We start from the raw sequence: 26854 nt of genomic DNA on the forward strand, positions 1-26854 counted from the left end.
TCCCCCCACCCCCTTCTCAGGGTCTGTCCTGCCCCCCGTTCCTCTGCCCCCCCCCTCCCCGTTCCGTCCTCGGCCCCCAAACCCGGGGCGGTCCGTCCTCTGCCCCCCCTCTCACTCCGCCCCCCTTCTCGCTCCGCCCCTTTTTCTGGCTTGTGCCTTCTCTCCCCCCTCCTTTGTAATTTCCCAGTGCTCCCTTTCCAGAATTTCGCTGCCAAATGTCAGTGCGCATGCGCTGTGATGAGCCCTGTCGCTGACATATGCGCAGACTGGGAACTGAAATATTAGCGCATGCGCAGGACGACCCCGCCCTCCCCCGCCTCCTCAGCTACCCATTCACCTCAGTGGCCGCCGCGCATGCGCAGAAGCAGTGTCGGCGCCGAAGGGCTGGTTGTGCGTGTGTGACCGGGGCACGGCGGAGAGATCCGAGTAAATCCGATGAGATCCCAGCACCTTGCCCGCTAATGTTAGGCTCCACGGCCCATCTCCCCTCACCTCCGTCTGCATGAGCCGGAACACCGAGCCAGCATGGTCCGGGAAACCAGGCACCTGTGGGTGGGGAACTTACCCGAGAACGTGCGGGATGACAAGATTATCGAGCATTTCAAACGGTGAGTGGCCGCGACGTGGCGGAAGATCCTCCGAGAGCACAATCGGGGTTGGAGACGGACTCCGCGGGCTGTGACCGAAAACCGAGATCTCCTAGCGGGATTTATCCGGCTGCACCTCGAGTATACCGGGCGTACTTGACAGGATTTACCTCAGATACCGGCTGTGCCCCGATATCAGCGCGTACCCCGAATATACCCTATAGGATTTACCTCAGATACGGGCTGTGCCCCGATATCAGCGCGTACCCTGAATATACCCAATAGGATTTACCTCAGATACCTGCTGTACCCTGATATCAGCGTGTACCCCGAATATTCCTGACAGGATTTATCTAAGATGCCGGCTGTGCCCCGATATCAGCGTGTACCCCGAATATACCCGATAGCGTTTACCTCAGATACCGGCTGTGCACCGATATCAGCGTGTACCCCGAATATACCTGACAGGATTTATCTCAGATGCCGGCTGTGCCCCGATATCAGTGTGTACCCCGAATATACCAGATAGGATTTGCCTCAGATACCGGCTGTGCCTCAATATCAGCGTGTACCCCGAATATACCTGACAGGATTTACCTCAGATACCGTCTGTGCCCTGATATCAGCGTGTACCCCGAATATACCTGACAGGATTTATCTCAGATGCCAGCTGTGCCCCGATATCAGCGCGTACCCCGAATATACCTGACAGGATTTATCTCAGATGCCGGCTGTGCCCCGATATCAGCGTGTACCCCGAATATACCAGATAGGATTTGCCTCAGATACCGGCTGTGCCTCAATATCAGCGTGTACCCCGAATATACCTGACAGGATTTACCTCAGATACCGTCTGTGCCCTGATATCAGCGTGTACCCCGAATATACCTGACAGGATTTATCTCAGATGCCAGCTGTGCCCCGATATCAGCGCGTACCCCGAATATACCTGACAGGATTTATCTCAGATGCCGGCTGTGCCCCGATATCAGCGTGTACCCCGAATATACCCGATAGGATTTGCCTCAGATACCGGCTGTGCCTCAATATCAGCGTGTACCCCGAATATACCTGACAGGATTTACCTCAGATACCGTCTGTGCCCTGATATCAGCGTGTACCCCGAATATACCTGACAGGATTTATCTCAGATGCCGGCTGTGCCCCGATATCAGCGCGTACCCTGAATATACCTGACAGGATTTACCTCAGATACCGGCTGTGCCCTGATATAAGCGTGTTCTCCGAATATTCCTGACAGGATTTATCTCAGATGCCGGCTGTGCCCCGATATCAGCGCGTACCCCGAATATACCTGACAGGATTTACCTCAGATACCGGCTGTGCCCTGATATCAGCGTGTACTCCGAATATTCCTGACAGGATTTATCTCAGATGCCGGCTGTGCCCCGATATCAACGTGTACCCCGAATATACCCGATAGGATTTACCTCAGATACCAGCTGTGCCCCGATATCAGCGTGTACCCCGAATATACCTGACAGGATTTACATCAGATACCGTCTGTGCCCTGATATCAGCGTGTACCCTAAAAATTCCAGACAGGATTTACCTCAGATACCGACTGTGCCCTGATATCAGCGTGTACCCTAAATATTCCAGACAGGATTTACCTCAGATACCGTCTGTGCCCTGATATCAGTGTGTACCCTAAATTTTCCAGACAGGATTTACCTCAGATACCAGCTGTGCCCCGATATCAGCGTGTACCCCGAATATACCTGACAGGATTTAACCTCAGATACGGCTGTACCCCGATTTCAGCGTGTACTCTGAATTTACCTGACAGGATTTACATCAGATATGGCTGTACCCTGATATCTGCGTGTACTTTGAATTTACCTGACAGGATTTACCTCAGATATTGGCTGTGCCCAATATCATCGTGTACCCTAAATGTTCCTGACAGGATTTTCCTCAGATACCAGCTGTGCCCCGATATCAGCGTGTACCCCAAATATACCTGACAGGATTTAACCTCAGATACGACTGTACCCCGATATCAGCGTGTACTTTGAATTTACCAGGCAGGATTTACCTCAGATACTGGCTGTGCCCCAATATCATCGTGTACCCCGAATATTCCTGACAGGATTTACCTCCGATACCGTCTGTACCCTGATATCAGCGTGTACCCCGTATATTACTGACAGGATTTATCTCAGATGCCGGCTGAGCCCCGATATCAGTGTGTACCCCGAATATACCCGGTAGGATTTACCTCAGATACCAGCTGTGGCCCGATATCAGCGTGTACTCTGAATTTACCTGACAGGATTTACATCAGATATGGCTGTACCCCGATATCTGCGTGTACTTTGAATTTACCGGACAGGATTTACCTCAGATACAGGCTGTGCCCCAATATCAGCGTGTACCCTAAATATTCCAGACAGGATTTACCTCGGATACCGGCTGTGCCCCGATATCAGCGTGTACTCTGAATTTACCTGACAGGATTTACATCAGATATGGCTGTACCCCGATATCTGCGTGTACTTTGAATTTACTGGACAGGATTTACCTCAGATACAGGCTGTGACCCAATATCAGCGTGTACCCTAAATATTCCAGACAGGATTTCCCTCGGATACCGGCTGTGCCCCGATATCAGCGTGTACCCTGAATATAGCTGACAGGATTTACCTCAGATACCGGCTGTGCCCCGATGTCAGCGTGTACCCTAAATATTCCAGACAGAATTTAACCTCAGATATGACTGTACCCCGATATCAGCGTGTACTTTTAATTTACCAGACATGATTTACCTCAGATACTGGCTGTGCCCCAATATCAGCGTGTACCCCGAATATTCCTGACAGGATTTACCTCAGATACCGTCTGTGCCCCGATAGGGTGTACCCCGAATATACCTGACAATATTTACCTCAGATACCGTCTGTGCCCCGATATCAGGGTGTACCCCGAATATACCTAACAATATTTACCTCAGATACGTCTGTGCGCCGATAGCATGTACCCAGAATATACCTGACATGATTTACCTCAGATACCGGCTGTGTCACGATATTGGCGTGTACCTCGAATATTCCTGACAGGATTTATCTCAGAATACCGTCAGTGCCTCGATAGCAGCGTGTACCCCGAATATACCTGACAATATTTACCTCTGATACTGTCTGTGCCCCGATAGCATGTACCCTGAATATCGGTGCCCTGATATAGGTGTGTAACCCTGAATATTCCTGACAGGATTTACCTCAGATACCGGCTGTGCCCCGATATCAGTGTGTACCCCGAATATTCCTGACAGAATTTACCTCCGATGGCTGGTGCACACCAGTATTCTGTCGGGATCTGTCTCCGATTCTGTTCTGTACCCTCTTTAAGGCTATGTGCGCATGTTTCGTATTTGCTTGCAGAAATTTATGCAAGTTTTTCTCTATCTCTTGGCAGCAAAAACGCTGTGGAAAAATAGGCTGCGTTTTTAGTGCGTTTTTGCATGCATGTTTTCCTGTGTGCATTCAATGGGTCGATACCGTAAAAAACGCGTCAAATACGCAAGGTGCACGCATAGCCTTAGGCTGGGGTCACACTTGCGAGAAACTCGCACGGGTCTTGCATCTCAATACCTGGCACTCGGACCGGAGCGCTCATCTGCATAGAAATACATACAGCCGCACACTCCGGTCCCGAGTGTCGGGTATTGAGACTCGTGAGTTTCTCGCAAGTGTGACCCCGGCCTTATAATTGTTGTTGAAAGACGTTCCCCTCCCCCCCCCCCCCCCCCCTTTTCCTGGTGGCTCAGTGGTTGGACCTGACGCCCCCTCCCCCTCTCTGGTGGCTCAGTGGTTAATCCTGATGTGCCCCCCCCTTTTGTTGGCTTAGTGGTTAATCCTGATGTTCCCCCTCTTTGCGTCATTCCCCTTCCATTCTAGTGGTTCTGTGATTGGACTCGATGGCCCTGATTTACCATTTGCATCTTTTAAGTATTTTGTTTTGCCTAGTGTTTTGCCATTTTTTGTGCCAAATTTGACAAAATGTTGCATGTGGTTTCTTAGTTTTGTGCAAAATTAAAAATGCTTTTAATCTTTTATTGATTCGTGACTTTTATTTTTTGCGGAAAAGTCAGATTACGTTGTACGTTAGTCTTCAGCTGCACCATAGTAAAAATCTGTTAAAAACTTTACTGCAGCCTCGGATCAGGGTGAGAGATGCCAGTAAATGGCGGCATTTTATAGTCACATTTCATGAATCTGTCGAGGAAAAATAAAAGAAAAAGACTTTAAAGAGAAAAAACATAAAGCCATCAATAAAGAGCAAATGAGGGGTGACTCAGGGCCAGTGTTGCCCCCCCCGGCTATGACTCGGGGCCATTGTTGGGGGGGGGGGGGGGGGGCTGTGACTTGGGTCCAGTGTTGCGCATCTCACACCTGCCTGCTGGCTGCAGGGGTTGTAGACACTGCTGCACAGACTCCATGCTGCCATGTGCGGTTTTAAGGTCTCTGTGTATGTGAGCGTAGGCTGTGGAGTGCACACATTTAGGCTGTGTGCCCACGTAGTGATTCTGAAGCAGAATATTTCTGAGCAGAATCGCACACCCTGCTCCTGAGAAAATGCATGCGGATTTTGACGCGTTTGTCAAGCGTTTTTGCATGCGTTTTCCTAAGCGTTTTTGGCCATACAATTGATGGTATGCAGAATCGCGGGCGATTCAGCAAAATTAATGAACATGCTGCGTTTTTTACCGCTAAGCGATTCCGCAGCGGTAAAAAAACGCACCATTGGCACAACATGTGCGTTTTCAATTATAATTGAATGGAATGCTTTTTTTAAGAGTTTCCGCGGCAGAATCGCATATTTAAAAACCGTCGCCGAAATGCTTAAAAAAACGCTACGTGGGCACACAGCCTTAAGGCACATGCAGAACACTTTTTTTCCTGGATCTGAGCACATTCTATCCTGCGAATTGTGAGCTCTGCAGAATCCAGTTTTTTTTTTTTTTTTTTTTCAGGGAGTATATTTGTAGCATTGGATACCTCTGGACATGTGCATGCAAAGGGACTGTTATATGGCCGTTAAGGTGCATGTATAGCGAAGTGTGCGCTATCCTGGAGGTGCAGATGCTGGTATTGTTTGTGATTTTGCTCTGGGCTGGTGAATTATTAAACATTTTACCCTTCCTCCCCTCTGCGTGTGTGGGGGGGAGGGGAGCGTAGCTGCTAGATGTCATTGCTCTCCATTCATAATGGCTAATAGTCCCAGATTTCGTGGGAATCTAAGGCTGGGAACCGGTTCTGTCCATGGCTGCTGGGCTGAGAATAGACCCAGAGAATCCCACACGGCACTCCTTGTGATGGGGTCATGTACCTAGCGAGGGGCAATGGCTCCGCTTGTTTCTGTGGACAAAAACAAAATGTCTTTAGCCTATTGTACGGTGTGGGGGAAGGGAAGCTGTCATCTCGGCATCTCATACTCCTCATCCTTGTATGGATAATTCCCATCTGTGACCACCCCGCTCCCACCCATATCATCGAGAGCCACGGAGCGGACGATCCTTGGTAAAATGGCTGCCTGGCTTGCTGAAAGCAGCAAAGCCCCCAGCGTCTGCGATCCGGGCACAAGTTGTGTACACAGAGCCTTCCCTCCACTCCGCCATGTTCCTCCCTGCCTCTCCCTCTGTATTGTTGCTGTTATATGCAGGCACCCATTATATGCCAGGAGGGCTCCTCTCACCTTCAGCACGGGTTATTTTTGGACCCCCGATTAATCTGACATTTTGTACTCTAGGACTGAGCAAATACAGCCTCTTGTGTTGCTAGGATTTTCACAGCACCTGAATAAGGCTTTAAATATTGTGCCCTAAGTTACCATGGAGATGTTGCTAAGAGATGAAGCGAGGGAGGGATTTAGGTGGCATATCCACAATAAGCGTTTATTACTGGAAGCACGGTGTCTGCCGAGTGTACGTCGTTGAGCGACGAGATTTTTTTGTAATAATTATTGTACATGATAATATGTTAGCTGCGAATCCGAATAGTATATCGTGCCCTGGATCCTAAAATAAAAATCGGAACGAGTGATAGAAGTGGTGCAGACATGTCTCCAGACAGGCGCTTCTAGCTCTGTACCCTTCTGCATTTTGTTTTTTGTTCCATGCACTCCTTGTTCCCACCCATCCCCCAGCCCCTGAAGACAGAGTTGGAGCTCCACAGAACATGTGCTCTGTTGTACTGAGAGATGCAGCCATTTTTCCTATGTAGAAATTGTTGGGTATTTTTTTCTTAAAGCCTCATTGTCTTTGTGGATGTGTAAACAGCACTTTGCTATTGTACAGAGTGGGGATGACTTTTTGTTCAATATCTGCAGTTACTCAGCCTTTTGTTGCATAAATGCTTTTGTCTGGTATATTTAACATTTGAATTGCTGGGTTGATTGCTTCAGCAATATGTTTACTGTCATTTTCATCATACTAAATACTGTTTGGGGGGCGAACCACCAAAACATTGGATTGGTTGGCTCTTAGTGTACTACTTATCTCTCTCTTTTTTTTTATTTTTTACTCTGTTATATATTTTTAAGTTCTCTGCTGAAAATCTGTGTCTGAGAGCAATTATTACCTATTGTCCCTCACACAGATGGATCTCCTCTGTCGACCTGATTCGCTCTCATGCTGCAGCTTGTTGGAATCTTTGTCGCCATCTTTTTTACTGAGAATTGCTGGCTGTTCTAAACAGACATCAGAGCTCTTGAAGAGTTGTAGGGCTGCAGGGAGCACAGTTTGGTTGCACTTTGTTTCTTAGTCTTTTTCAGTCCTCGGATACTTGCTTTTTTTCTGCTGTTCTTGGGTCAGTTTTATCTCCCATAAGTTATCATGGGTAATGGTTATACAAGTGTGTGTATTCAAGTTCACATGCCTATGTAGTGACTCACTGCTTTATAGGCCGTTTGTCGTCAGGGTCACATTCTGCAGCATGTTGGGATTTTTTTAGATTCGGCAGCCCTGCTCTTTGTCACATCTCTTGGCTATAGAAGCCGAGTGTGACAAGTGGAATTGTCTTTAGCTGATTTGCACCCAGAGAATAAGAGTGTCTTATAACTGGCATCTTTGTTGCAATGGCCATAACCTACGTAGCTGCGATATCACATATTTCTTCTTTACATTGTATGTGTAATTTTGTTTAATCAACAAATTCAGTTCTTGTTGCTTTTATTCATGTGGATGTTTGGTGTATGGCCGTGTGGGGATGCCAGGTGATCATCTGCAGGTTTTATGTAGTGTTTTTATGTTGTGCAATGATTACAATTTATTGCTGTATTTCTACTCTTGATTAGGCCTGTTTCACACTTCCATTTTTGACCATCAGTCAAAATCCGCCGTTTTTGGAAAAAAACGGATCTGCCATTTTTTTTGGCGGATCCGTTTTTTTCCCCATTGACTTGCATTACCAGCGGATCTTGACGGATGACCAACCGTTGGATCCGACAATTTTTTTGCGTCCGCCGAGATGCCTAGACGGACCATGTAACGTTTTTTGTACTGCAGGATCCGCATTTTTATACAGCGCATGCCCGGAGGAATGAAGTCAGGAGGAAATTTAACCCTGTAATCATTTCTGGCGGCCAGAGAAAAAAATTCTTCTCTCTCTCTCTTCCCCCCACCCCCTTCCCGGGCAGCGGTTCCTTCAAAATTCTTCATTCAGCGGATCCGTCGGCATCCGTTCACATCAGTTAGGAACGGATCCGCTTTTCCACCTTTTTGGCGGCTTTTAACTGACACAAAAAACTGAAGTGTGAAACAGGCCTTACGCGATGAACAAAAAAAAACATGGACAAGTCTGAAACTTGTTCCAAAGGTTTAAATGTATGTGTGCAGTGCCATAGATGAGTTATCTATGACCGACAGAGTACGTTTACACGGGGCGGATGCGCTGTCAATTCTCAATTTAGTGTTTTGTCCAGAAAATTTTTTTGTGTATTATAGTACCAAAAGTGGATAAAGAAATTGGGAAAACTACAGCAAGGAAATTGACATGTGGATCTTAGATTTGCAGTGAGCCATTTTTTAATTTTCATCACTAATTTCTTCATTTGCAAAATGCAAGGAGTGCATCAACACCAAAATCTGCATGTGAAACTGGTTTACGCGCTTGAACACATGATATATTACAAAGCGCTTTTATTTAGTGAATAAACAGGTTGATTCATCCATCTGCCACAAATCTGTACCTATGATCACTCTCAGGGCTCGTTCGTTGGGAATTTTTGTTTTATCAGTTTCCGATCAGTTATCACCATCAGTCTGCTCAGAGTTCACCAATTTTTATTGGCTAAAGAAACTTGATAGAGGTTTCTAAAGCTTTTCCAATCAGTATGAAAAACAGACATTACTAAAAACAAACGGCAAACGCAGGGCACCGGAGCGTGGTCTGATTTTTTTTTTTTTTTTTTTGCATGGATCCATAAATTTGTAGTGGCAAACATGACCTAATAGTCTGATAAATATTGGACAAGTCTTCTTCAGGGCGGACTGCTCGGATTGTGGAAAAAATCGGTCATGTGAACACTGCCCTATAGACTATCATGTGAACCAGTGCAGTCTGTCAAAAACACTGGAAGCTCTTGAAGGAGAAAAACTGACATCTGAATGAGCCCTTAGCCCTTTTGATGGACACTTGCATTGATTCTGATTGCTAGAAGCATATGCTTGGAACATTAGATCTCTTGTGCATGTAAACATCTGACACATCCATTGCCTGTAATGTGAACACGGCAATCCATAGCTACATGGTCTGTGAGAACATATTATATGGGTGCAATGGTAGTTTCGCCCTTATCTGAGGGCAATGATAACTTCTCACATCGACTGTATGTCTCCCATTTAAATCTTGTTTAGTGATCTCTGATCTTGAGCACGTGGTGCACAACAATCATGGCCCTTAGTCGCAATTGCTAAGATTTAGCTTTCTTGATGGTTTCTTGTGAAAAGACCTGTGAGTGATGGCACATTTATTTTGTTTTGAAATAGCATGGCTTGTCATAATCCAGCTAGAAATGCATTTTATCCTGTTGCATAATGCTGCAAACTGCTGCTCGGGACGGTTTCAATTAGGGCCGTGTCCTCAATCCTATGTGGTTTTTATTCTTCTGTGACGTCCTACATAAGCAAATCTTAACTTTCTCCCAAACATTAACCTAAAGAGAATTTACAAAGCTCTTATCAGTGGCCGTACACATTACATAGTCGGTTCTTGGTTGAACAACATTGAAATGAGCCGTCGTCTAATGAACGATATTTTAGCTGACACAGCCATACACATTGTTGTCCATAATGAGCGAGTAATCCAAACTGGTCCAACCATATTCAACGACACGAGGTGCGGATGAAGCAAATGTTCTGGGAATGTTCTTTTTCACAAGGATCTTTCATGGACCAGCAATAATCTGCTTAAAATTTTAAACATGTCCGCCGTCTTTCCGGGCGATGACCCAGCAAACAATCATTTTGTTTAAAATCATCAGTTTTCTTGAACTATAACTAAGTGCATAGTTTACGCATGCCTCACCTGCAATCTGAGTACACAGTTGGCTTTTTGAGGATAGATAATTGTAAGTAATCACTCATGCTTTACTAAGTGTTCACTTTTGTGGCTTCTTTTTGTGCAATAGCCTCCAGGTGTGAATAAGACGTGATCCCACCCTATTAGCGGGTCATATCTGCCTGTTCCAATGTAATGTATGATATGATGTACATTGTAAGAGAGATCTGCTATCAGGCTTGTGCTACCCAATTTGAGGGCAGCGCAGAGTAGTGACAGATCCTGACTGTGTCACTCACGGGTGGTTGATGAGTGGCTCGTGCACTCACTCCTTGCCACCGATGATTGACCATTTTCTTGCTATACAGTGCATCAGTAGAAATCTGAGGATGAGAGGTGGGTGGGGTTGGGAACAGCGGCGAATGAATGGTGGTCATGCCACAGCGTGGACACACAATTCATAAGACTGCTGCGCTTGACATGGACGGCACATATTATATTGTGATATTACAGAAAAGCAGTCTGTGGCAATACTAGTGTATAGGCAGCATAAACCTCGAGACAGATTCAGTTTAATGCCCAAATTGACTGTTCTAGAAATGTTCTGCTACATGATAATGTGACAAGGGTGATTGTTCTGTTCATCTCTAGCATTGGTAAGTGATTGTCATGTGAGATGGCATCCTGATTATTTTGTAATTGCCGGCTCGGTTACTCACGACGTATATCGGTTAATTGAGACTTCTAATTTCTCAATAGTTAATGCAAGTTTGGGCATGAAACGCTCAGGCGTGGTTGTTGCTTTCTACCCTGCTTACACAAGGTGTTTAATTTGCCAGGTGTGAGGACAGAATGCGAAAAGTTTTCAGCCATTAGTCAACCTTCAGGCTGAAATGTTCTCATTTTTAGAGAGGTTATTGTCTTAGCAGGTAAGGACTTGTCTTATGAAAGCCACTTCTAATTGCAAAGATAAATGTCCTAGTTTGGTTAATCTTGGTAAGCTGAAATTGATCTGACAAACCCAAAGATCAGCCCAGACCTTAGCTTCTGATGCAGTGCTCTAATAAAATGTGTGTGCTGTTGTTAACCATGGATATGATAAAAATATAAGTGCCTTCTAGTCTTGGTCTAATATTTTCTTAAATTTGTTCTTTTTTCCTACTTTTTTTCAGATATGGACGCGTCGAAAGTGTCAAAATTTTACCTAAACGTGGATCTGATGGTGGAGTGGCAGCGTTTGTGGATTTTGTGGATATTAAAAGTGCACAAAAAGCGCACAATGCTGTCAACAAAATGGGGGACCGAGACCTACGGACGGATTATAACGAGCCGGGCACTATTCCGGGAGCTGCCCGTGTTTTGGATGAGACAGTTTCCATAACATCTCGTAGTAGAGAGGTTTCTGGTTTCAGAGGAGGTGGTGGAGGGCCCACTTATGGACCCCCACAATCACTTCATGCACGCGAAGGACGTTATGAACGGAGACTTGATGGGTAAGTTGTAAGGTTTCGTTAGGCAGGTATTTTGTATTTATTATGGTGAGAAAAAAAAACAACTTTTAGGTTCCCCTGATGGATTTAAAATTTTGGGAAATCTGTATGCTGCCTCTGGGTTTGGAAATATATAATTCTTATCCTAATGGCTGGGACCTTGTGGATTTGTAAGGGAGTCTTCCTGCAGCTGGCTGGATGTATGACCTGACTTAGTCTGCAGTATGGTGTTTATTCCAGTGGATTACCTTCCCTGCGGGAACATGCTGCTGTCCATGTGGATGTATCGTTGGGGCCTGGTGTAAGGTAAAGTCGTTCAGCTGGTGGAGTTGCCCTTGGTCATGGATTGTTAATCGCTGGGACATATCTTCTGACCGCTCTGGATTGTACTCATTTGACTGGGAATAGTTTAAGAAGAATGAAGACTATACACCTGGGATTTACAGCAAAACTGGGATTTATTCAATTACATGGCAATATAAATCTATATTACGTGGAGTGTAATATGGGATATTAAATTCTTTCTGAATATTGGACTTTAATACAGGAATGATCGAATTCAGGATGGTGTTACTATAATATCTGAAAAGAAAAAAAAAATCAAGGCATAAAATAGCAAACTTGGTGGCCTGAGGATGTACCAAGTATGGATGTCTATACCTTACCCCTGTGACTTACATGATACTCGTATGCTAACGGATATGGTCTCCTTGAAAACAGCAGCTGCAATGGGACATCCTGAGATATATATATATGTGTGTATTTTTTTTTTTTTTTCCCCAAAGCCCACAGCGGATAACTTTGATCGAAGTCAGGGGTTGGAGAAAGGTAAATCCTCCCCTCTCTATTGGACACCGTTCTTCTGCGGATTGCTCCTTTTTTTATTTTTATTTTTTGGTTACCTGTTTTTTTTTGTTTTTTTTCTTGGTTGAACCAAAGTTTCATTTGAAATCTTTGCCCTTTTGCCTCATTAAGAAGGTGGATGTACCCTAAAAAGGGAGCAAATTGGGGAAGTTATGTTCTCAAATCACTCCCTAGATTTAATTGGGATTGTAGGTCGTGTTTCCTCACTCAGAAAAGGTTGGTATGTGCTGCCCTGTATATATTCCGCCCCTTTCCTAACCCAAAGTCCTTCTTTATTTCCACTAACCCCTATAGACCTTAGCACTAATAGATTTGTCTCCAGCTTGTTAGTGATTAGTTTTCTTACAACTTTACTTCCTCCTTTCTCTGTTACATCTTAGTAATTGTGTTGATGTTTCCTCTGTTAGATATAACTCTAAGCAATGGCACTTTTATCTGTAGTTCTGCTTTCCTAATACTTGACCATGAAGCCTATTGTCCTGCTCAATGTGTTGCAGCCTCTCACCTTTGCAGTGTTGCTGAAGACTTATCTTAATATACAGATTATTTCTGATTTGGTGTGATTGGATGTGCTAGACGTTTAATATTGCCTATGGGAAATTCTAGAGTCAAGATTGCAAACATGATCTTAACCTTCCGGGCCGGGAGAATAAGATAGGCTGCTCATACTGGGATAATTACTGAAGAGCCGTCCATCTTTCTGCTTTTTTCTGACTGATTTTCTCTACCAGCAAGTAGAAGAACTGCCGTCTGTATGAACAGAAGCGACTAAAGTGCGATCTAGGAGCAACGGGATAGGAAACTGTGCTATAGGCTGCTTAGTGAGCACAGATAACATGGCAGGAAGAAATGTCTCCTAGTAGAGATGTGCTCTATTGAACTGCCTGTCTAGGTGGCGTATACTTTATTTTATCCTGATGAAACACTGAAAAACTCTTAGAAGTGCAGAGCCTTTTTGTGGATGTCTGGACATTCTTTCCTACATTGTCAGCCAACCCCTTAGATACATTGACTAAGGTACATACTATTACAGCTAGCGTGCTTTAATATAACAATCCCTTTCTGATTGTAAAAGAAGACTATATACTCCTTGTCTAATTCTTAGGCCTTTTGTTTCTGCTGACTGTGCGAGCAGCCGTCCGACGTGCAGTGATGCCCTCAGACTAGTAGTGTAAATGATGTATCCCTCCCATATGTTGTTAAATGGTCATATTCACATGTGGACCTATGGTTGAACTAGTGTGTATTAGTTTATTAGTAGTATGGCATTTTATATTTGAATGCATGAAATGCTTAATTATATTCCTACATTCTTACTTTGTGATGGGAGACTGATCGTTCCTCCCTCTTTTTTTTCTTTCTTTTTTTCTTTAATCACAGGGCTTCTGATACACGGGAGCGTTCTTATGAGCATAGTGCCTATGGACACCATGAACGTGGGACTGGAGGGTTTGAACGGACACGACACTATGATCAGGATTACTATCGAGACCAACGTGACCGGACCTTACAACATGGAATATACTATAATTCTCGGAGGAGTCCAAGCCGTTTTGATGCTCATGATCCACGTTATGAATCTAGGACCCGAGAGCAGTTTACATTGCCCAGTGTAGTACACAGGGATATTTATCGGACTGACGCTTCACGGGAGGCACGAGGCAGGCGGACTGAACGGACCTACCAGCACAGCCGGAGCCGCTCGCCTCATTCATCACAGTCAAGGAATCAGTCCCCCCAGCGGCTGGCCAGCCAAGCATCTAGGCCCGCAAGATCCCCCAGTGGCAGTGGCTCGCGGAGTAGATCGTCTAGTAGTGATTCTCTCAGCAGCAGCAGTAGTACCAGTAGTGACAGGTAGGTTTCGCTGCAGCTGTGCTTGGATAGGTTATATCATTCGGCATTCATCTTGTCACTGTTATTTGCACTAGTGAAGCTTTGATGACAACTTCCACGCAAAGTTAGTAAATGTCCATGTATTATTGCTAAAAGCCCCGTCACACACAGCGAGATCGCTGATTGTGATGCAACAGCGATCTCACCGTGTGTGACACGCATCAGCGACCGCCCCCCCCCCCCCGCCGTGTATCGCTGATCGTGCTCTAATGTCCTGGGCCATTTTTTGATCACTGGTCTCCCGCTGGGCAGCACGCATCGCTGTGTGTGGCAGCGGGAGAGAAACGATCAGCGAGCTCCCAGCGCTGTAAGCAGACACTGGGAGCTGGTATCCAAGGTAAGTATCGGGTAACTAAGCGCGCGTCGCTTAGTTACCCGATATTTACCTTGGTTACCAGCGTCCTCGCTGGTCCTGATCGCTGGTGAAATCTGCCTGTTTGACAGCTCACCAGTGATTATGTAGCGAGGCACCAGCGATCCTGACAGTCGTATTGTTGTCGGGATCGCTGGTGCATCGTTTATTGTAACGGGACCCTAAATCTAATGTTTAATTGCTTCTTACAGTGATTAATATTTGTATTGGTCTGTTGTCGCTGTTTATTTAAAACAAAAACACAAAAGGTGATGACAGGATCGTCCTCTGTATCTGTAAGGCTATGTTTACACATTGCTTTTTTTTTTTGCTGAATTTTTTAATGCAAATTTTAAGCTGCGTCTGAAAGTACCAGCAAAGTGTATGAGATTTCAGAATTATCATGGATACACATTGTTTTTTTTTTTTCTTGGCTGATTTGGATAACTGCTGTTTTTGGAAACTGCAGCATGTCACTTATTTCAGTGTTTTTTCATTCATAGAAAGCAAATGGGTAAGTGCAAAAATACAGCATAAGGTATTGCTGCGTTTTTTATGCACATAAAGAATTTGCATTGTGGTTTTTTTTTTTTTTTTTTGGGGGGGGGGGGGGGGGCACTAAACTTCATAAACATGCCCAAGAGGCAATAAAACACATCAAAACTTTTTGAAAGTCACTTTACTGCTAAGAGAGCAGGTTTTGCCTGCAGAAAAGAATGCAGCAAAGACGCAAAGAGTGAACATAGCCTTAGATTTGTGGTTTTTCAGCGTGTGCTGCTGAGGATGATACTCTGTGCTATTTCCCGATCGTTCTGTGGAAGTGTTGTTCATCTGTCTAAACTGTCTATTAATTGACTGCTGATCATCTTCTATAACTGCTGTGTTTGCAGTTTTATGAAGGGCGTCAGTGAGCACAGAATGACTGTTCGAGCCAAGTCCAGGCGCTCGCGGCATGACATTTAGGTGCACCTTCCCACCTACTTGTTTTCACCTCCCTTTTGTCCTCTGCTCTATAGAGCCAGAGCTCTAGATCAAAAAAGAGGAGGGGACATGGAGATGGATGGATAACCAGCAGGTGGGGAGGTATGCCTAAATCTTTGGCCATGCCATGGTGTGTACTTGGTTTGAATGCCTGTGCTTGGTTTGAACAAGTCATTCTGTGCAGATGTTCTCGGATGCCGTTGGTCACTTTGTACCATTCATGGCTTTTGGTCTTGAGTACATGTTGTAGACACAGAGATTGTGTGCAGTAAAGTTTTTATATTTTTAATATCTTGAGTTACATGCGTTTCCTTTATAATATTAGAATGGGTTTTCCCAGGAAATATGTGGATATTCTTTTTTTTTTCATTTGGTGAATTATTGCTATTATGTGAGCGGTTTGCGATTCACCTCCGTTGTTAAAAATAAGACCCCTCTGGTAGTTATCTATTACAGGAAGAAAGGATTTCTCGTGTTAGTCTACTATGTTTAATCCTTCCCCGCCCCATCTGTCATCAGGAAACGCTGATGGACTTTGGTTCAGCTGTTGTTAGTCAGGTGGAATATTATGCTTTTGCTTATATGTTATGTGTTCAGCTTCTACAAAAGGGTTTTGAGCTTTGCTGTATCACATCTAGAAGACCTTTTTTTATTTCAGCCAACCATGCTTTTTTGATTGTAAATTAAGGCCAAATGCAGATGTCGGTATATCATGAACCTAGTACCGACTGTGACTTTAGGACTGTCTGTCTATGGCTGCTTGATGAGATTCAGCCTTTTAAACTGTAGAAATGCGTCCAAAGTGTAATCCTACAAGGTACAATGTGACGCTGAGTACCTGCCACCAGATATATCTCAGGCTGCACCTGCTTCCATGTGTTTTCTGAGGCTGTGGAAGACACAATTATGTTCCCTGCGCATTGGAGGATCCTCAGGAATAGATCAGCCAAGGTAAATGCAGAAGCTGATGTTCAGCTGCTGGTTATGGGCTTATTCACACGACCGTATAGCAGAGATGTTTTCTGATACCTGTTAAGTCCGCAGTTCCCTGCCAGACTGCGAGTTTCCCCACCTCATCGAACAACCTCCTAGGCAAATACGAGAGTGTTTTTTCGGGTCAGGAATTGTCTAACTCAGAGTGGAACATGCAGCCATTATACACTGCTCAAAAAAATAAAGGGAACACTAAAATACCACATCCTAGATATCACTGAATGAAATATTCCAATTTCAAATCTTTATTCATTACATAGTGGAATTCGTTCAGAACAATAAAACATAAAAATGATCAATGTAAGTCAAAATTAATATCCCATGGAGATCTGTATGTGGAATGATACTCAAAATCAAAGTGTAAAATCAAATTACAGGCTGATCCAACTTCAGTGGAAATGCCTCAAGGCAAGGAAATGATGCTCAGTAGTGTGTGTGGCCTCCACGTGCCTGTATGACCTCCTACAATGCCTGGGCATGCTCCTGATGAGGCCGCGGATGGTCTCCTGAGGGATCTCCTCCCAGACCTGGACTAAAGCATCCGCCAACTCCTGGACAGTCTGTGGTTCAACGTGACGTTGGTGGATGGTGCGAGACATGCTGTCCCAGATGTGTTCAATCTGATTCAGGTCTGGGGAACGGGCGGGCCAGTCCATAGCTTGCCTTCATCTTGCAGGAACTGCTGACACATTCCAGCCACATGAGGTCTGGCATTGTCCTGCATTAGGCGGAACCCAGGGCCAACCGCACGAGCATATGGTCTCACAAGGGGTCTGAGGATCTCATCTCGGTACCTAATGGCAGTCAGGCTACCTCTGTGCGGCCCTCCAAATTAATGCCACCCCACACCATTACTGACCCACTGCCAAACCGGTAACGCTCTTCACGGCGTCTCCAGACTCTGTCACATCTGCTCAGTGTGAACCTGCTTTCATCTGTGAAGAGTGCATGGTGCCAATGGCAAATTTGCCAATCCTGGTGTTCTGTGGCAAATGCGAAGTGTCCTGCACGGTGTTGGGCTATGAGCACAACCTCCATCTGTGGACGTCGGTTACTCAGACCATCCTCATGGAGTCGGTTTCTAACCGTTTGTGCAGACACATGCACATTTGTGGCCTGCTGGAGGTCATTTTGCAGGGCTCTGGCAGTGCTCCTCCTGTTCCTTCTTGCACAAAGGCTGAGGTAGCGGTCCTGCTGCTGGGTTGTTGCTCTCCTACGGCCCCCTCCACATCTAGTGTACTGGCCTGTCTCCTGGTAGCCCCTTCAGCCTTTGGACACTATGCTGACACAAGCAAACCTTCTTGCCACAGCTCGCATTGATGTGCCATCCTGGATGAGCTGAACTACCTGAGCCACTTGTGTGGGTTGTAGAGTCCGTCTTATGCTACCACAAGTGTGAAAGCACAACCACCATTCAAAAGTGACCAAAACATCAGCCAGAAAGCAAGTGGTACTGAGATGTGGTCTGTGGTCCCCACCTGCAGAACCACTCCTTTATTGAGTGTGTCTTGATAATTGCCAATAATTTCCATCTGTTGTCTATTCCATTTGCACAACAGCATGTGAAATTGATTGTCAAACATTGTTGCTTCCTAAGTGGACAGTTAGATTTCACAGAAGTTTGATTTACTTGGAGTTATATTCTGTTTAAGGCTATGTGCACACGTAGCGGAACTCTCGCGGAAGTTACCGCGAGAATTCCGGAATTCCATTCCACGGGAAAATCGCATTTTAAATTCCCGCGATTTTCCCTCGGAAAAACTAGCGATTTGCAAGCGTAATTAGCTTGCAGAATGCTAGCGTTTTCCAAGCGATCTGGAGCATCGCTTGGAGAACTGATTGACAGGTTGGTCACACTCGTCAAACATAGTGTTTGACGAGTGTGACCAACTTTTTACTGCTGATGCTGCCTATGCAGCATCAGTAGTGAAAGATATGATGTAAAAAATAAAAAAAAAAAATTGTTGTTCTCACCTTCCGGCGTCCCGCGCAGCCTTCCCGCCTCTCTTCACGCTCCCGGTCCCAGTAATCCTTAGCGCGAATGACCGCGAGACGTCGCGCTCCCGCGAGATCTCAACGTCATCGCGGTCATTCTCGTAAATGATTACTGGGACCGGGAGCGTGGAGAGAGGCGGGAAGGCTTTGCGGGACGCCGGAAGGTGAGAATAACAATATTTTTTATTTTAATTCTATTTTTTACAGGGGTATGGTACTCAGAGCTTGGAGGACAGTCTCCTCTCCTCCGGACCGTGGGTACCATCCTCAAATGTTCTGCTTACTTTTCGCATTGTGGGCACAGCCACATGCGGGAAGTAAGCTTAACAATGCAATCCTATGGGTGCGGGATCGCCGCATTTCCGCTAAATTAATGAGCATGCTGCGTTTTTTACCGCAAAGCGATTCCGCTGCGGAAAAAAACGCTGCATTAGCACAGCATTGCGGAATCCCATAGGATTGCACGGGATGCTTATTTTTTGCGCGCTTAAAACCGCCGTGAAAACGCTAAAAAAAGCGACATGTGAACGCAGCCTTAGTGTTCCCTTTATTTTTTTTTTGAGCAGTGTATGTCCGTGTGACTGAGCCCTCGGCATTTAAGGCTTCTCACTGTATATAAATACATTGTAATGACACAGACCTGTTGCAAGACTCCTATATAGCCTTTACAGCTGCATAAATTGCCCATAATAATAATAATAATAATCTTTATTTATATAGCGCCAACATATTCCGCAGCGCTTTACAGTTTAACAGTTTCAAAACACAAGTCATAAGTAACAACGCTAACAATACAATAATTAAAGCAAAATAAGACGAATTAAGACGACCCTGCTCGTGAGAACGTACAATCTACAATGAGGTGAGGGAGATACAGAGTACAGGTGTGCATTTACAATGGTGTATTTACAATGAAGGTCCAGCCATCTTGCTGGAGTGAAGGATGGATGGAGATAGTGAATGGGCTACGCACGCACACTTACACAGAGAATGACTTTGATTAGTGAATGTGATAGGCCGCTCTGAACAGGTGTGTTTTGAGGGAGCGCCTAAAACTATGCAAATTGTGGATAGTCCTGATTTCTTGGGGTAGAGCATTCCAGAGGATAGGAGCAGCACGGGAGAAGTCTTGGAGTCGGGAGTGGGAGGTACGGATTAGTGCAGAGGTTAGTCGAAAGTCGTTTGCAGAGCGCAGCGATCGGCTAGGCTGATAGACAGAAATGAGAGAAGAGATGTAAGGGGGTGCCGCACTGTGGAGAGCTTTGTGGGTGAGAACAAGTACTTTGAATTGGATCCTATAATGAATGGGCAGCCAATGTAAGGACTGGCGAAGAGCGGACGCGTCCGAGTACCGATTACCCAGATGGACGATCCTGGCTGCTGCGTTGAGTATGGACTGGAGAGGGGATAGTCGAGTGACGGGGAGGCCAATTAATAGAGCGTTGCAGTAATCCAGGCGAGAGTGGATCAATGCAACAGTGAGGGTTTTTGTTGTTTCCATAGTGAGAAAAGGGCGGATTCTAGAGATGTTCTTTAGGTGTAAGCGGCAAGAGCGGGCAAGGGATTGTATATGGGATGTAAAGGAGAGATTGGTGTCAAACATAACACCCTGACAGCGCACCTGCTGCCGGGGTGTTATTGTGGTACCACCCACGGAGAAGGAAATGTCAGATTTAGGGAGGTTAGTAGACGGCGGGAGCAGAAGAAGTTCAGTTTTGGAGAGGTTGAGTTTCAGATAGAGAGCGGACATGATATTGGAGACTGCGGACAGACAGTCACTGGCGTTCTGTAGTACAGCGGGGGTAAGGTCGGGGGAAGACGTGTATAGTTGTGTGTCATCAGCATAAAGATGGTACTGAAAGCCAAATCTGCTGATGGTCTGTCCAATTGGGGCCGTGTAGAGAGAGAAAAGAAGGGGGCCAAGGACTGAGCCCTGAGGTACCCCGACAGCAAGAGGAAGAGGAGATGACGTGGAGCCAGAGAACAAAACACTGAAGGAGCGGTCAGAGAGATAGGAAGAGAACCAGGAGAGTGCAGTGTCCTTAATGCCTAGTGACTGGAGCCTAGAGAGTAGGAGATGGTGGTCAACAGTATCGAAAGCTGCAGATAGGTCAAGAAGAATGAGCAGAGAGTGGTCACCGTTACGTTTTGCTGTCAGAAGGTCATTGGTCACTTTGATGAGTGCAGTTTCAGTCGAATGTAGGGGGCGGAAGCCGGACTGTGAAGGGTCTAGAAGGGAGTGAATGGAGAGGTAACGGGTAAGGCGGGAGTAAACTAGGCGTTCCAAAAGTTTAGAGATGAAGGGGAGATTGGAGACTGGTCTGTAGTTGTTTGTGCAGGATGGGTCGAGAGCAGGTTTCTTTAGTAGTGGAGTAACGATGGCGTGTTTGAAGGAGGATGGGAAAATGCCCGAGGAGAGGGAGAGATTAAAGATTGTAGTTAGGTGGGTTGTGACGACTGGAGAGAGAGACTGGAGGAGATGTGAGGGAATGGGGTCGGTAGTGCATGTAGTCGGACGAGAAGAAGAGAGGAGTCTGGAGACTTCTTCTGTTATGGGATCAAATGTGGAGAGTGAGCCAGGGGAGATGTAGGAAGGGATGGGAGTCACAGCACTTGGTGGTTGGGAGCAGATTTCTTGATGGATATTATCTATTTTTTCTGTAAAGTGGGAGGCCAGGTCATCAGCACAAATGTCTGTGATAGGGGCTTGTGCTTTTGGCCTGAGGAGGGAGTGAAAAGTGTCAAAAAGTTTCTTGGGGTTGTTGGCTAGTGAGGAGATCAGGGTGGTGAAGTAGGTCTGTTTGGCAAGGTGAAGGGCAGCGTTATAGGTTCTTAACATAAATTTGAAGTGGATGAAGTCTTCTGGTGTGCGGGTTTTTCTCCATAGGTGTTCAGCACTCCTGGAGCATCGCTGGAGAAGTTGAGTTTGCGATGTGAGCCAGGGCTCTTTTACTCTGTGTTTGGAGGTTCTGAGGGTGAGGGGAGCTACTTGGTCAAGGGTGCTTCTAAGAGTGTCATTGTAGTGATGAACAGCCAGATTAGGACAGGAAAGAGAGGAGATTGGGGACAGAGATGAGTGTAGGGAATCTGAAAGTGTCTGAGGGTTAATAGCTTGTAGATTTCTGACTGTGTGGTAGGTAGGAATGAGCTGGGGTGGGCGAGGATTTGTGAGCGTGAAGGAGAGAATGTTGTGGTCAGAGAGTGGAAGCGGTGAGTTGTTTAGGTGGGAGATTGAACAGAGCCGGCAGAAGACCAGATCAAGGGTGTTACCGTCCTTATGTGTCTCAGAGGTTGAAAGCTGTGAGAGGCCTAGAGAGGTGGTTAGTGATAGAAGCTGGGATGCAGATGTGGAATTAGGGCTGTTAATGGGGATGTTGAAGTCTCCCAGGATGAGGGTTGGTAGTTCTGAGGACATGAAGTGTGGCAGCCAGGCTGAAAAGTGGTCAAGGAAGAGGGTGGGTGAGCCTGGGGGCCGGTATATGACCGCTACCCTGAGGGAGAGGGGACGGAAGAGCCTGATGGTGTGGACCTCAAAAGAAGGGAATAAGAGTGATGGGACTGGGGGGATGACCTGGAAAGTGCATTGTGGGGACAGGAGTATGCCAACTCCACCACCAGGTCTGTTTGTGGGTCTCAGGGAGTGAGAGAATTGTAAGCCACCGTAGGAAATGGCAGCAGGAGAGACAGTGTCAGAATCCTGAATCCAGGTTTCAGTGAGGGCCAACAGATTAAGAGAGTTGTTTAGAAAGTAGTTGTGTAGGAAAGGAAGCTTGTTACAAGCAGACCGTGGATTCCAGAGGGCACAATTAAAAGATTGAGATGAGGGAGTGCAAGTAATGTTAATCAGATTATTGTGGTTTCGATATGAGGTAGGGTAGGGGTCGAGGTTGGGGGATGGTGGACCAGGGTTGGGGGAGATGTCCCCTGAAATCAGTAGGAGAAGGAAGATAAAGAGCCAATAGTTGTTGGAATTGTAAGTAGTTTTTTTCTGCGATGTGTTTGGGCAAGATGGGCTGAGGTTTCTCAGGAAGGTGAGGAGTGTGTGGGAGCTGTACATGGGAGAGGGAAGTATAGAGGGGCTGATGTGTATGAGTCGTGATGGAGGGGGGATAGGGTGATGAATGTGGATGGCAAGGGAACACAGGAGGATAAAAATAAAGCACATGGTTAAAGGGGAAGGCAAGGTGTGGGTTACCTGACTCCTGCCCTGACTAACTGCCATGTATAACTGCCGTTTTGCTGGATGCTTATCTTCTGTGATGCTTTGCTTATGGGATGCTTGCGTGCTTCCCCTTAGCAACTACTACATATATAGGCCACACTACAGGGTCAGGAGAGAGGGATTGTGGGAGATGGTTGGGTATATTTTGGCAGCTGGGGCCAGCACACCAGGGGATGGTTAGATGATCAAAGGCACTAGACCAAGATGTGGCAGAATGCTATAGCACCTTCCACCTGATAAGATCTAGAAAGGCCCCAGTCACAGATCTAAAGCAGTAAGTATTACATACAGTGCAACAAATGAATTATACCAAAGCTTTAGCAAGCACATTTAAATATGCAGCAAAATGGTCAAGCAGCAGAAGTATGGAGTTGTACCATTTGGATATATTACAGCAGAGAAATAGAGGCAGCAGAGGTGGGAAGTTGTATCATTCAGGCTGCTTGCTGGCAGTGAATGGAGTAAATACATGCAGGGTGGCTCAGTTGATTACCATTTGGATATATTACAGCAGAGAAATAGAGGCAGCAGAGGTGGGAAGTTGTATCATTCAGGCTGCTTGCTGGCAGTGAATGGAGTAAATACATGCAGGGTGGCTCAGTTGATTACCTGTGTGAAGAGAGAGGATCCTACTGTAAACATGCACAACTTTGTGTACCTTTTTGTTGGGAATTTGCTGCTCCTCTTTACACTTAAAAAAATAAAAATGTATGTCGTCTTCAGCGGTTAAAAGGGACACTTGGGTGTCCATCAGGTTAGTGGTGCACAATGTATGTACGTTTTAATTCATTTCAGCGCTTTATTACAGCTTGTCCCGAGTCTCATATCAGCTACTGTCCATAGCAAGAAGTGGTGGTTACATTAGTCAGCTGCCATCTGTATGAAATATTTCTGGTGGTCGGGCTTAGTAGAGATCTTTTTATTTGTCTTGTTGCATTAGCGAGGCACAAATGATATGTTTGACATTTGATAGGATGAAGCCACAAGGAACATTTGTAGCACAATTTATTTACAGTCCAGAACAATGAGGATCTCTTTGATTTATTGGAAGGTCCATATAAATCAGTAAGCTAGAAAAAAAAGAATTCCTTTGGTCCTAACTTGAGCGCTGCACCGTGAAAAGTGTGATGAAATTCTGGAGCGTGCTGCCTTATATATTTAGTCACTTATTTGTCCTTAGCCATAAAAATGCAGGAAGTCGGAGGCGTGTGCTGCGCTACCAGCCCTGTGAAGTGTGTCCTCTGTGCGTGGGAATGAACCGCATCTGTGGGCCAGTGTGTGTGTGCTGTGTGTTTGGTATGAGGTGCACAGCCACTGGGAAAGAGAGGTGGTCGCTGAGTGGAGGATGGGATTCCTTGTTTGTATGTCTGCAGCCAGTCTGGACTGGAATAATCCAGTTTCGTTTGGCTGAATGCCACCTCCCAGGCCGAACACATTTCACTTCCTCATCCTGGCCGTGTGGAGCATGGTGGGGGAGGGAGCGCTATTCTCTCATTAATGCAAAGTGTGAACCACTGTACAATTAACCCGGATACCTTACAAAAAACGCCCAGGGAGGGGATTATGCTTAGTCATTTACTATGCGCACCCCGTCCTGGAATTACATAGCACATCACTGCTGAGATTTTTGCTTTGTGGACAGATTCCTCACATTACTGATACATCTCTTATATTGGATCTGTCCTAGGGATTTGTTTCCTGTATTTCTTATGGCACCTAAAAGTATCTTTTAGCATCGCTTGGAATGTCATAGGTAGGATGTTAAAATAATAAAAAAAATTAAAAATATTGTTATTCCCAGTCCCACCTTCAGACGGCCCCCGATCTGCTCTGCGGCGCTCCCGGCATCTTCCGGTCCCAGTAATGCTTTGCGTGACGATCCTGAGATGCGTCACGCTTGCGAGAGCGTGACGTCATCGCGGTCATTCGCGCAAAGCATTACTGGGACCGGAAGATGCCGTGAGCGTGGTAAGAGGCGGGAAGGACTTCCGGGGCCACTGAAAGGTGAGTATATCCCTATTTTTTTATTTTGATTATATTTTTTACAGGATTATGGTACCCAGAGCCTGGAGGAGAGTCTCCTCTCCTCCAGACCCTGGGTGCCATCCGCACATGATCCGCTAACTTTGCGCATGATGGGTATAGCCACATGCGGAAAGTAAGCGGTTCAATGCATTCCTATGGGTGCGGAATCACGACTCCGCAGCGGTAAAATCCGCATTAGCACAGCATTGCAGAATCCTATAGGATTGCATGGGATGCGTTTTTGCGTTTTTTTGCGGCGATAACGCAGCTGAAAAACGCAGCGAAAGTGCAAAAAAAGCAACATGTGCACACAGCCTTAAGGGGGTTTTACACATAGCGATTTTGTGACGTTATAGCGATATTGCTAGCGATATCGCTGTGTGTGATACTTACCTCCGACTGACTCCTCCGCTGTCTGTAGCTGATTGCGCGAGATCGGCCGGCTCCATTTCTCGTCGGGCGCTTCCTGTGGCGCCGACGAGCAACGTGTGGAGGCGGGCGGGAGGACGTCAGGATCGCCGCGTCTGAAAGACAAGTATCGTCCGCTGTATCGCTGCTGCATCGCTGTGAGATCTGCCTGTGTGGCAGCTCACTAGCGATAATTTAGCGATGCACCAGCGATCCTGACCGGGTCGTATCGTGGTCGGGATCGCTGGTGCATCGCTAAATGTAAAAGGGCATTTGCACTAATGGCAGAGTATTGTGCAATTAGGTAAGGCCTGTTTCACACTTCAGTTTTTTTGTCAGTTAAAATCCACCAAAATTGCGGAAAGCGGATCCGTTGCTAACTGATATGAACCGATGCCACCGGACCGTATTTTTGACGGATCCGATGAATGAAGAATTTTAAAGGAACCGCAGCCCGGGAAGGGGGGAGAGAGAGAGAATTTTTTCTGTCCACCAGAAATGATTTCAGGGTTAAATTTCCGTCTGACTTCATTCCTCCGGGCATGCGCACTTTAAAATGCGGATCCTGCAGCAAAAAAACGTTGTATGGTCCGTCCAGGCATGTTGGCGGAAGCAAAAACATTGACGGATCCGCAAAAAAACGGATGGCCATCTGTCAAGATCCGCCGGTAATGCAAATCAATGGGGAAAAAAACGGATCTGCCAAAAAAATGGCGGATCCATTTTTTTTTTTGCAAAACGGCGGATTTTGACTGATGGTCAAAAACGGAAGTGTGAAACAGGCCTAACCGGAAAAATCTTATCTGTATTGTGTTAGCGATTAAATAGAAATGTAGCCAAAATTGAGTCGTCACTAGTTGGTGCCTTCTAATGGCTGACTGAAAAGATGACAATTGGCTTTTGAGCTGTCAACATCGGGGCGGTGTCAAAAACTTATTTGTTACATTTTCAATGGCTGAATAAAAAGATATGCAATACTGAGGACTAATTTGATTAATTAGGTAGTAAAGCTTTTTGTAACAACTCTTCTCTCAGCTGTAAATTTTTAAGCTTTATTTCCCTTTCCTTCTCAGGGTACCGTTTTAGTTGGCTTTCGACTGCATCAAGTGCTGTTCTTGATTTCCACATAAAATCTTCTCCTTCCCTTTATATTTTTTATATTGTTTGTGTTGTTCAAAACTTCTAGAGCGTTAACATACTTAACTCCCTATGCATCTTAAATCAAAGTTGGTGGAGGTCAGCAATTTTGTTGAACATAGACAATAGATTATTGTGCTTTGGGGGGTGCTACTCTTCCCCTGACAGATGATTGTCAAAGGAGATAAGGATTCGGCATATCACATTTCAGAATGCCAATTCTTTTGTTCTCACTGAGTTCGGCTGTGGCTATGTGTCAGAGAAAATCGCGGTAGTAAATAGAAAGTCTAATGACGTCTTTCATTGCTGTTGTGTTGAATCCAGAATAAAACTGCGGTAAATTACAAAATAAATAATATAAAAATGTTAACCGATAAACTTGTCCT

General features: G+C 45.6%; 1 protein-coding gene across 4 annotated transcripts in view; it reads left to right on the top strand.

Annotated features, from left to right (window-relative positions):
- Nucleotides 1–298: 298 nt before the first annotated feature.
- The window catches only part of SPEN (spen family transcriptional repressor), a 134373-nt gene continuing 107817 nt past the window's right edge, over nt 299–26854 (top strand). For 3 of the 4 annotated variants that reach the window (XM_073570214.1, XM_073570216.1, XM_073570215.1), the window contains exons 1-3: nt 299–608; nt 11281–11601; nt 13843–14316. In XM_073570214.1, coding sequence (XP_073426315.1) covers nt 526–608; nt 11281–11601; nt 13843–14316 — 878 coding nt within the window. In that variant the 5' untranslated portion in view covers nt 299–525. Of the gene's footprint in view, nt 609–11280; nt 11602–11636; nt 12679–13842; nt 14317–26854 lie in introns of those variants that run through there. The other variant, XM_073570217.1, reaches the window with a different exon arrangement.

Source organism: Dendrobates tinctorius, unplaced genomic scaffold, assembly GCF_039654945.1.
Source record: "Dendrobates tinctorius isolate UK_male_01 unplaced genomic scaffold, ASM3965494v1 ptg000028l, whole genome shotgun sequence".
Lineage (NCBI taxonomy): Eukaryota > Metazoa > Chordata > Amphibia > Anura > Dendrobatidae > Dendrobates > Dendrobates tinctorius.